This window comes from Lethenteron reissneri, chromosome 24, assembly GCF_015708825.2.
Source record: "Lethenteron reissneri isolate LAM-NWPU_2019-01 chromosome 24, ASM1570882v1, whole genome shotgun sequence".
Classification (NCBI taxonomy): domain Eukaryota; kingdom Metazoa; phylum Chordata; class Hyperoartia; order Petromyzontiformes; family Petromyzontidae; genus Lethenteron; species Lethenteron reissneri.
This window is the reverse complement of record NC_083802.1, coordinates 11,021,573-11,033,853: the sequence shown is the minus strand read 5'-3', so window position 1 is coordinate 11,033,853 and position 12,281 is coordinate 11,021,573. Positions and strand designations below refer to the sequence as shown.

Here is a 12,281-nt window from a genome sequence, read left to right as displayed (position 1 = left end):
GTTTTACACATACTAAAAACACATTTTAACTGTCTACATATTTTTCACTCGACCTAAACAGACTGTTGGGGCAGGCATTATTAGGGGTGATAATCAACACTTGAGTAGTAGGACTAGCACAGTTGCAAGGCATTGGGCATGCAAAGGTGCAGCGATGAATCGAATGTATTTTCATTTTGCGAGCTCATGAGATAAATCAATTGTGCATCTAAAAATGTATTCCTTATTATTCATGAAAATTGTATTGTAAATAGTTTGTTCATGTTATATACAAAGACCGAAAAGAAGATAAATTATAAGCGACGGTAAAAATTACGTGTAAAAAATATGGTTCTTGAATTAAATCACGATTCTGAACCATGACAATTCATGGAATCACTGCAAGTGCACATCGTTCTGTGCGTAATAGCAAAGCTGATGTTGACACACCATATCAGCACTCAGTTTAGGCTGAGTTGACCTAAGGGAGGCTCAAATAAAATAACGTGGTCATAGGAATCGTTCCCAGATTGATGTTATTTCAGTACAGTTTAGAAGTTCACTTACCATATTTCTGCGCTCCACGACACAATCGCACACTTTTACACACTGTACAAAGTGTGGCGCTTCAATTATTCTGTCAAGCCTGAGACATGCCTGGATGCTATTATTGTAGCACGCAGTAAGATGTAATAATCCATTTGTACTTGTCAAGTCTTACAAACGTCCTCTTTTTTAAGTGCGGTGATTATAGGTATGAAATTGTAAGCATAAATCATTGCCGGCTTTAACGAATAATTCAGTATTTGTAAGAGTTGGATTCATCACAACTGCTGTCATATTTTTAAATGCCCGCATATTTCTAAATAATTAACATATTATTGAACAACCTTTAGTCAATCCACTTCCAGATGAAGACCTCACCACGCAGTGTGGCCACAGGGTTTGACCATACTTCACCACTGTGGTCAGTGAGGGTTGATGAAGGGGGGCAAGATGGGGGACTAGGACCGATTGATATATCGCTCGCAAAAAGATGTTCACCGTGGCCAGGAACAGAACTCAGGTCGCCAGATTCACAGCGCAGTGCGCTAACCACTGCACCATCATTCCATTCACAAATGTATACATTATTTGTATATATATGTATGGAGTAGTATACTTATTTATAAAAAAAAGTATTACTTTGGCTGGATGACATTTTTAATTAATGTTTTTTGGGGGGACCTCAAAATAATAAAACACATTGACCCATCATTCCTTTCTCGCGACCTTTAATTTCTCTCGCTTTTCTAATTTCCTTTTTTTTTTCCAAGCTCAAAAATACTGGGATGCCTAGTCTAACGTGTTTACTCCGGTCACACTAACATCGTGCTCATGTTTTCTCCTGGCATATATTCGCATTGAAAGTACAAAAAATAAATTAAACATCAACCCACTGCGCCGTGTGATTCGTGCAAGGGTGGAAATTACTGTGCATGGCCACTCGCGCGCAAACGCAGCGAGGGGCCACAGACGGCTTCTCGAAGTGGTTGCGGCTACCTTCTGCGCGTGGCGAGCTTCCTGCTGAGGACCACGCGGTCTCCTAGGAGATGACCGCGTGCTCTCCTCCATCCCCTCTTCTCCGCCGTTGTCGTCAGGGCCAAACGGGAGGAAGAGGGGCGACACCGCCCTGGCATTGTTGAGAACCGGCAAGCTGCCGGGGTCCACCGTCGTCAACAGTGAGTCTGGCCTCTGGAGGGACGGACACAATAAAGCAGAACAAACAAAAAACAAAGCAGGAAAAAAAGGGGCAAGTAAGGACGCTTCCTAGTTTCACAAGCGCGAAAAAACACACGAGGCGAAAGGTATTATCGAGTGTGAATCGAGAGTTGAGAGACGTGATAGGGACTATAAAGGCAAAAAAAATAGGTCAACGCAATCGATACCCATTTTTTGTTCGTGCAGCAGAAAGTGCTTCAACGTCGAAGTTGTATGGCAAAGATAAACGCTAAATGGTTCAGCGTTGAAATGTACTTAGTTCAATCGTACCTCGTTACTCCACCACAATCACGCACCAAACGCTCTTTTCAGCCACAGGAAATAGCACAATTTATATGGTTTCAATACTCTTATATGTCACATTTAACGGTTATTCATTTTTGAAATAGGCCCGTGGACTTGGGCGGCGAACGATGCACAAACTACACAGCGCGAGTAAAGAAACGTGTTTAGACCCCTTTACGAAGACATGATACACACACACACACACATGGATTTGTGGAAGCTACAAAACAAAGCACTCTACGTATTGAGCGTGCAGGTCCCCCACGAGGATGTGGTGTGGCCCACTGGTGGTGAATTATTCATTGTGCGCTCCTCTGCAGCTGAGGATCCGCAATGCAAGTCGGCTCGGGCTAGCCACCCACCCACCCACGCCAGCTGCCTGTCTCGGACAGGTAGCCAGAAAAATATTGCCCCAGGGCTCATAGCCTTTATTAATATTCTATTTATATAACCTTTGTGCCTTGGGAATTTCATTTTGATTTGACTCTGCAGCGCAGCGTGGCATGCAACAAGTGCACAATTTAGGTTTTGAAGTGTTTTATTCTTTTTAGTCGGAATAAATGTTTCCGTCCAAAATACTCTAAAGCATAGTCCTTACTCAGTGGCTAAGCAATAGCAGTAAACAGCATTCCCAAAAGCAACATGTATTGTAATTGAGGTATACATTCATTTTAAAATATGTAATGGTCCGATAATGTGAAGAACATTAGGGTCCTATGTATTTGCTTTGGATAGGCTTTTAAAATGCGTTTTATATGACTTCACAGGAACGTGCTATAATACCCCCTTGTCGCATTATCGAAATTATTCAACATTCACTTTTATGTAAAATCTTCAACAATAACTACCCATACCATTCCACTTAAAAAAAGGCAGTAACCTCGATGCTGAATACAGGACAATCTGAGGCAAAAAAAAATCATATTCTTAGGTTTTTCGGTAAGGTCACGTAAGGTAAAACATTAAAATTAATAAAAGTAAAATAAATAAAAATCACTTTTATTAATTTTAATGATTTACCTACGTGACTTTACCGAAAAAACCTAAGAATATGAATCATTGCAGTCACGAAAGCTTCAAATCTAAAACAAAAATCAGTTATCTATCTTGGGCACAATGCACAATCATTGTCACTGTACATCGCTAGATAAATGGCGCAGTGGCCCACGAGCACGTTCGTCACACGGCCGGGGATGTTCCGAGCGCGAGAGGAGCTGTCAATCACAGAGAGCCTTGCCACGGGAGCCGTTTTAATCAGCGCTCCGTCGGTCCCGCCCGCCACAGCCCACATCAATACCGCTTTTATGAGCTTGCCGAGAGCATCTACAGCACCACCCCCCCACCCCAAGCTCCTCATCATGCCGCTGATTAAAACGTCTCTCTCCTCTCATCACGGTTACGGTTATGGCGCATCCTTCCCTCTGGCGCGGATCTTGACGGTGACAGTTTTACGAGCGATGTAATAACACTAACATCAGCGGTTCCATTTTTTTCCCAACCTCTCTCTCTCTCTCGCTCTCGAATCGTATATAAGAATCCGCGTGCGAGGGCTCTCACACACCGCTTGCTCGCTCACTGACATGCACGCGCGCACAACGGCATGTTTGTGATTTAAAACTGTGAGATCATTGATATTTTGAGATAGAGATATGTTGTTTAATATTAATAAATACAGTCCCGTATCGTGATAATTCTATCTGTGCAGTTAAAATAGAGTGTTGTATTTTTAGGGTAAAAAAAATTTGGACGTTTAAAAAAAAAAAGATACCCTGACAAATTGCGGAAGCAATTTCGGATGATAAATGTGCCGCTACGTGCCATGCACATTCTTGTCGGTGCGTGTGTGTGAAAGCGGAAGAAGATTACTATCTAGATTATTTATTTATTAACATTATTATCTATGTAGACATGAAAATAAATTACAGATCTCAATTCAGCCCAAGGGTAGCAAGCCTTACACTGGCGAGGGCTAAATTATTTCCTGGAATTGAACGAGGCAATCTAGTTACGAACAACATTACGTATCGTGGCCATGACCTTGCAGAATTGCTTCTAAAAAAAACTGTGCACTATTTTTTTGACCTCGATCTGACACACACACACATATATAATTACATAATAAAGAGGTGACCACGTATGAGGAGGTAACACTCGAATCCTCTGCATAGTTGGATTCAATAATCCATTACTGTGCTGCCTTCTGCTGGTTACCTCAAACACATTTTATTCTATGGGCAAACATATTGTTTCACTTGTGACGTAGAGATACGATTTCATGCATCGGTGAGTTTGCGGACATGAAATTATGTCATCTGCACGGCACGTCTGCGTTTATTTGCATATCCATGAGCTTCCGTCGGAGCTAGTTTAATGCATGGGGCTTTAGGGTTTAGGATCATCATTCCAGGGCCTTGGATTCCAGGGTCGTAGATTTACGCTGGGTAATGTTGTTTGTAATGGACAATTTGCTTTTGAAATTAGGCTTGCAGCCAATTATTAGGCTATTAAGGCATACTTTTTCAACCGAGGCTGAGAGAAATAAAGACGTCACAGTCACATTGAAAAGTGCAGCAAAATGGCAAGGCAGCGTCAAATCTCACAAACGTTTCGCAGCTTCTCCACAGATCACTGCAATGTTACGGTGCATTCTGCTTTGCTTTGTTAAATAATTAAGTGAAAAAAATATATGTTTTACTCACCTCAGACTCAATGAGACGTAGAATCAAACCAACAGACGGAATGCCGTCATCCTGAGTCTTCAAGACTTTACTCTGCAATACAATAAAATAAAACAGAATTTAACTCAGGATATTTGTGTGCTTTCTATTGGATACGAACATAACTCATGTGGCCTCCAATCCACAGGTTTTGACTTTCGCTCTGCTGGGTTCATTCTAAAGCGTTATGAATTGCAATTAACATTGCAGTGGAGTGATGGCTACAAGCAAACCGACAGCCGAGTGACTACCTTGTAATTATATTTTTTAGGTCATGACCCACGATTTTATCTGGAAGATTTTATAAAAATGCGGGTTATACAGGACATAAGGGCTGAGAGGGTATGTGCTTGCTTTTGTTATTATCAGCCCCACTACTTTCACATATCCATCTAATTAGGGTGGTGATAATAATTACAAATTCATCCATCCATACCAATGTGTGCTGTTAAAATCGGGCCCCAAGGAACTGTTAACGCTGTGGTGGGAAGATGTCTTAGGTTTATCAGAGGTGCAACAACAGTGCTGTACTGAGTTATACAAAGCACTCTAAATATACACTGATCTTGCCAATCAAAAATCCATACTTATGAGGAGGTAACACTCAAATCCTCTGCACAGACGGATTCAAGAATCCATACTGTGCTGCCTGCTGTTGGCTACCTTGCACATGTTACTCTATGAAAAAAAAATACATTGTTCTACGTGTGATGTGGAGTTATATTTTTCTGCATCGGTGAGTTCGCAGACGTGAAATGATGTCACCAGCACGGCGTGTCTGTATTTGTTTGCATCTCTATGAGCTCTCTCCAGGGCTGGTTTAACACAGGAGCTTTCGGCTTTAGGAGCTGCATTCTAAAGCATCGGATTTTGAGCTCCCCACCCACAAATATTTAAACAGCTTCCTAACGGTCGAAACGAAATACCGTTGCACTTTCATAAAACTAATATGTATACACAGTAGACTCTCGATTAACCACGCACCTGAAATTTTGACATAAATTAATAACACATTGATTTTCCCTTAAGCTCAAATTAATAATTTAAAAACAGTTATACATTGTTATTCTTGGAAATTTGTATTACAAGTCACGTACTTAAACCGAACAAATATGTGCTCTGGTTAATCCAAAATCCACGTGATCGCCTCTACAGTACAGTAGTTGCATATCTTTACAACAGTGGGGCGGAGTTTGATTGATTTTGATTGGCATGGCTCTGCTATCCACTTAGTAGGCGGAGTCTTCTGCACAGGAGCAGAAAAGTGTTATCACTGAGCACGCGCATCGATCGGTCGATCGTTAGGTTTTTCGCATAGAGATCTGTGGAAAATGCTGAATTTTTTTGATTATCCGCGATTTTGAAATATCCACAGCCGTCCTCCCCGTCATTAGCGCGGATAATCAAGAGTCAACTTTATATATTTTATTAAAGCCAAAGCATCACTATGTGAATAACTAACAGTGTATATGCCAACATTTCAATCGTTTTCTTCATTTTTTCTTTTATTTAGCTTCACATTTAAAAACTAGAACTTGATATAACCAGGGTAAACAACAATGAAGTGACTGGCTTCTGACTGTGAATGACAGTGGTCAAACATGACACGCCAGGAATTTAATATCCAGACGGGCAATGAAAATAATAACTGCCCCTAGCCCCCATCAAATGTAATGTGGCCCCTGCTGTTAGATATTGTTAATCAAGGTGCTATGTTTATTTCCTTTTCTTCCTTACCCCCTCTTCCTCCTCCTATCATTTGGCATTTTCAGTTTTTTGTGTTAAAAAAAGACCCAACACGTTTGCCATGTGATCCACGCTCGAGCGTACGTGAACGGGCACGTGGTCGAGGCGGATGCCCCGCTTGCAGCCCTCCTCCATGAGCCGGTGGTACATGTCATCTCCTAGCGGCACCACCGAGATGCCAACGGGGCTGCCGGAGTGCCAGCTTGCGGCGTTCATCACTGCCACGAAAAAGAGAGAGAGAGAGAGAGCCACCGATGATTAAAAATAGCTGGCCATCGAGAGCCCAATTATGCCGCGCTCCGGCATTCGTCTTCATTTGTGTTATCCCGTCGTTTCTTTGTACCACAGTCGTGTGTGCCGGCTGTTGTTCCACACTTCTTTTTCTGCTATAGTGTGCCAAGTTTCACACGTTGAATGGAAAAAGCTTTTTTTCTCCTCTATCAAATCAATGGCATTGACACGTTTTGGCAGCACACGGAGAGGCTTAGTTCAATCAAGCTGGGTTTGTTAAATAAGTTTATAAATGTGATTGGAGCAATCGCCGCCGAAAAGCATTTGGCGGTGGATGTCGTTATCGCTGCGAGTGATTGCGTTTGCTGTGAGGAGGCAATGAAATGTGTTGCAATGAATTGCACCTGTGCTAAGCTGGTAAAACTCTAAGATGAGCGCGGCATCAGCTGTAAAAGCGGTGGCGCAATCTCTGCTGTGGAACAAGAAGGTATGGTCCCATTGGGGCTGCTCCTTAGGAAATCCTCCAGCTGAGACCTACATGGGAGCACATATCACACGCTGGCATCAGATACTATGACGAATGTTCACATGCTGGTGGCATTAACGTTACATCTTAGCTTTTTGGTAGCACACACCCTATGGGATGGACATCTTAGGAGAGTCTTTTGTTTTTATTACGTGTTTAATTGAACCCGCAACACAAACGCGAGAGAGGGTAAACAAATCTGCGCGTGGGGAACGGAGTGTAATTTAATTGGAAATGTACTTATTTATCCGGGACAGCCACACTGAGTCGTTGGACTCTTTCTCTGGAGGGTTTTGCGTTGAGGCTGTTTGTTTCATTTTAAGATTTTTCAGCAAATAAATGATGAGCGTGCATACAAGTGGGAGGAAAACGGAGCACCCGGAGAAAACACACGTGTGTAATGTTCACATGCAATATTTTTTTTAAATTGTATTTTGCACTCCCTACTTTCGGCATAAAAAAAACATAACTTATTAACCGATGAAAGTAATTGTAAGTGACATGACCGCACGTTGACTTTGCTCTACACATTTCAGAACTCTGAATAATCATTACAACTACACAGAGCACACATTTGGCCCGTAGTTGAAATACTATTACACAGGTCAACACACTTTTGCTGGCATAAGGTATTCCAACGGTTTTAAGGTAACTTTGGAGTGCTGATTCCAAATCTGGCATCAGTTTTTGTCTATCACATCAGGTTTTTGAGATATCAAATATTGCAGAAGAAAAATATTAAATAAATGTGGATATCTACATAAAATGATATTTTAACACTAAAGCAGTCACTGACTCGCAACAACTTGCAATCATAAGTGACAGCGTTAATTTCGGGTAAAATCAATGAAAATGGGGTATGCCGATAGCATAAAATGAGATGTGATAGAGCAAATCTGAGATCAGATTTGGAATCAGCACCTTGAAATTAGTCTAAAACAGCTGCAAAATTCCAGGCCATAAAAAAAATGTTTTTTTTTTGTTGACCAGTGTTATTCCTCCTTCACTGTGCCTGATAGAATTCTACGGGCCGATTGACGACCCAGCACTCACCGATTAACTCCAGGTCACTTGCTCATAGGTGGCCGGTCACCTCCTTAGCACTCCGTAATCGCTACTGTAATCGTCCCGTGAACGTCACTTTTTAATTCCTCCACCCATGTTGAGGATTTGGTGTATTGGAATTAATGTTTCATCTCACCCATACTCTGTTCAACCACCATACTGCAAGTTTCAAACACTTCTTTTTCTGCTTTTTCCCCTGACGCTGCTCGGCGTTGGAATTCTCCCCTATCGTCTCTATTCCCAAATTCCCACAACCTTGCTCAATTCAAGAAACGTACAGTGCGAACTATTATCTATCGTAACTTCAATAAGCGCTGTTTGTTGCTGGCCACTTGGCATTTGGGCCTTTGGGCCTGGGCTCAGCAACCATAACATCAATAAAAAAAATTTTTAGAATTGTAGATATCACTGCAGTGAAAGCAAAGCGAATGACAGTGTCCGTACTAAACGATGGCACTGGGTGGAGTTAAATCTCTTATTCGTTGGCCTCAGTCGTTGGTGAAAATTCCACATGCCTACGGCGGAGGGTCGTCTCTCAGCTGGACAAACACTATCATCCTATCATGTGAGCACAATTCTAAACGTGAACATATATACTCTTTGGTTCTTTCGGTAAAGTCACGTAGTTAGAAATCAAATAAAATAAATCACGACGTTTCGATTGCAACACAAGCAACATTCATCAGGTGGGAACGACCACAGCAAGAAAAAATTGCTCATTTGTTGTAATTACTATCAGCAAAGGCATCATCATCAGCCATGACCAATCCGCTGCTGGATGAAGCCTTGCACAAGCTGTTGCCATATCACAAGGTACTGCAATACAACATATCCACCGAGCATAGGCACAGGAGCTGATTTGATTGCTCCATCTCCACAGAGGACATTCTCCTCGGAATCCAATAATTTCTCACGAGTATGAATAGTGACTGCATACATTTCGATTTAAAGCTTTCGTGACTGCACGGATTCATCTTCTTGGTTCTTTCGGTAAAGTCACGTAGAATGGAAATAATAAAATAATAAGAATAAAACATAATAAAATAATTCTCACGACGTTTCGGCCACAACGCAAGAAGCCGTCCTCAGGTGGAGAACAGGTCTGTCGAGAAAACAGAGTCTAAATGACACACCTCAGGCTTGCAGCTTAAATAGACGCTCCAAGCCTGGGGTGTGTCATTCAGACTCTGTCTTCTCGACAGACCTGTTCTCCACCTGATGACGACTGCTTGCGTTGTGGCCAAAACGTCGTGAGAATTATTTTGTTGTATTTTTATTATTTATTATTTCCATTCTACGTGACTTTACCGAAAGAACCAGAAAGTGACCGCATAATCGAATGCCATTATCGTGGAGCGACAAAGCTGCCAAGGCATTACCTAGCTACAACTGAACAAGAGAGTCACGTGCGAACCCACACTGCAGGCCTTCAACCTCAGGTGACCTCTTCATTTGGTCAGGCAGAACACAAGCCTATGAGGTTTCTTCCTCCCACGCAAATAAATCGCATGGCTTTACCCTCTGATTACCATCAACCCCTCAGCCTCCCCCATTTCATAATCCCTGCGTACGCCAATGCAAGATCCATAGCGGAAACCTGAGGACATTCTAACAAAATAATGAGGCCAAAAAAAGGGTTTACCGGCAAACTGATTCTCTTAGGGATTGCATCAGTATTCTGAAGCTCAAAGCATTTTTTGTCATATTAAATGAAGTAGATTACCCAAAACTTACAATGCATGTTTTTCCTCAAGTCCTTTTACGTCACTTAAGATGCAGTATAATGATTTATTGTGCTAACAGTAACAGTCATTGGTAGGAATGTAAAAAAACATGACAAATTCACACTATCGCAGTGTCCAAAATCAACTGATATGTGGGCAGATGTAGTATCCACCGTATTAATATTCTAGAATGTATTAGCCCTCTAAGCAGAGCATTTTGTAATATTTTATTTACTAAGGAATCAGTCAGACATGATATGAATTTGAATAGGACTATGCTAATCTGCATAGATTTTGTGTGTGTGTGCACAAGTGTCCCAAATCATAAGGACTAGGCATGTGACAATGCATCTATTTATCGAGTAAATTCATTTTTATATTCATGATGCAAGTATCGAATTGTGTGTGTAGAGCAGTCGTGTAGTAGTTAGTGCGCTGCGCTACAAACCCGGCGACCCGAGTTTGATTCCCGCTCACGGCCAACACCACTGACGGTTATCTGAAACGATTGTGGGCCTCCCCTAAGTCGACTCAGCCTCAAATGAGTACCTGGTGCGATGTGTAAAACATCACCACTGGGGAGACAAAGGCGGTCAGGCGTGGTGCTGGCCACCCACCCCCTCGTGTGCCGTGCCGGCCTTTATAGGTGCTCGCTAACAGCACTTGCCCCAACAGTCTGTTAAGGCCATACAGGGGAATCTTTGTCTTTGAATCCATTATTAATATTCAGGCTTGACCAAAAATGTACACATTTCAGAACCAATTATAAACAAAAGAACGCACTATAACTGCAAATGTTTCTCAAGACACTGCGCAAAACAGTTGGGACTTCTATTACAGGGGACTTATACTGTATATCTCTTTCAAGACTAAAGGCAGTCGGTCAAAGGCAGAGAAGATTAGCCTGAACATGTGCAGAGGCAGGAAGTCAACACCAACGAGATGGTAAAACATGGGACGAAAATAAATAGTAGAATCATGAACCAAATCGCACAACACCCCGATTCACGATGCTCCATCGATTCTCTTGGCGGAGGGGAATGATTACGTGCCTAATGCGCAATTAGCCGGCGGAGCGTGGGAGGCACATTCATCGCTGGCTGTGGTTTTCTCGCTCACTCGCATTATATCGGTACCTGCGGGTGGCCCTGGCTGGTCACCGTGTGGAATGCTGCCAAATGCTGCATGGGGAAATTGATTGTTGTTATGTTGATCCCGAAGGCCCTCGGAGTCCTTTGAAGCAGGGAGTTCCTTTGGCATAAAAATACGTGTCACAAAAAAAACCACTTTAGTTTTTCCACACATCTCCTATAAGAAAATAAGTTGTGGGGTAGGAATGAGATCTAAAGGTAAACAACAAAAGCAAAGCAAACAAATTATTGGCACCATTTGAAAGAATTGTGATGTGATATAAGGATTGTGATGTGATATTCTCCGAATTATCATACGACTCAGTAAGTAAGCCGCAACCCAAACGTAAACCCGATGTGAGTAAAGTTATAAAAATATGGTCACGCACACACACAGACAGACACTTACTGGATTATAAGATGCACCCCCCAGCTTTTGCTCTAAAATACAGGGGAAAGAAGTGTGCCTTATAATATGTAGAAAATGCAGTATGTGCTATAATGTGTCTTATCTTTTTACAGCAAATTTGTATAATCTACTGCTGGAACAAGGTCTCCCCATACCGTATCAGTGGTGGGGCATGTTTGCACATACTTTTACCATGCAGGACAGTGTGGATTGAATGGATGGGTACCCAGGAGAGATCACTCACTACTTCTGTTAGCCGTGACCGGGAATGGAACTCAGGTAACTGGATTCAGAGCGCAGTGTTCTGGGCACTATGCCACTGCTCCACCACCATGTCTTATGATGTTGTGTGTAAAATAGAAACAGCTGAGCAAGGCTTTTTTTATTATTACCTCTAAATCCCATAACCTGCTCCAGGGAGGCATATCCAATAAAACGACAGTCACGCTATGAAGAAGTGAAAAAGTCAAGTGTGCACACGCAAGCGTGCCTGCACGTGCCGTTGTGAAAATGGGAATTGGACATGCTACTTTGCTGTGGTCATCAGTGCGTCAATATCCCGCAGATTAGCACTATTAAATATAACGATTATTCCTCGTCAAGTAAAGTAAAAAGAAATGGAAGACACAAATGAGGTAGTTTGCAATAATGCAAGTGTTGCGTCAAACTATACATTTAACAGTAACCTTCGTCTATATTTATGTAATA

At 42.0% G+C, this 12,281-nt stretch overlaps 1 protein-coding gene across 1 annotated transcript in view; it reads right to left on the bottom strand.

Annotated features, from left to right (window-relative positions):
* LOC133346344 (coiled-coil domain-containing protein 33-like) overlaps nt 1-12,281 on the bottom strand; it is a 97,183-nt gene that overhangs the window by 33,744 nt on the left and 51,158 nt on the right. Inside the window, 5 exon segments of the mRNA XM_061557840.1 lie at nt 1,522-1,713; nt 4,725-4,796; nt 6,573-6,706; nt 7,124-7,253; nt 11,171-11,285. Coding sequence (XP_061413824.1) covers nt 1,522-1,713; nt 4,725-4,796; nt 6,573-6,706; nt 7,124-7,253; nt 11,171-11,285 — 643 coding nt within the window.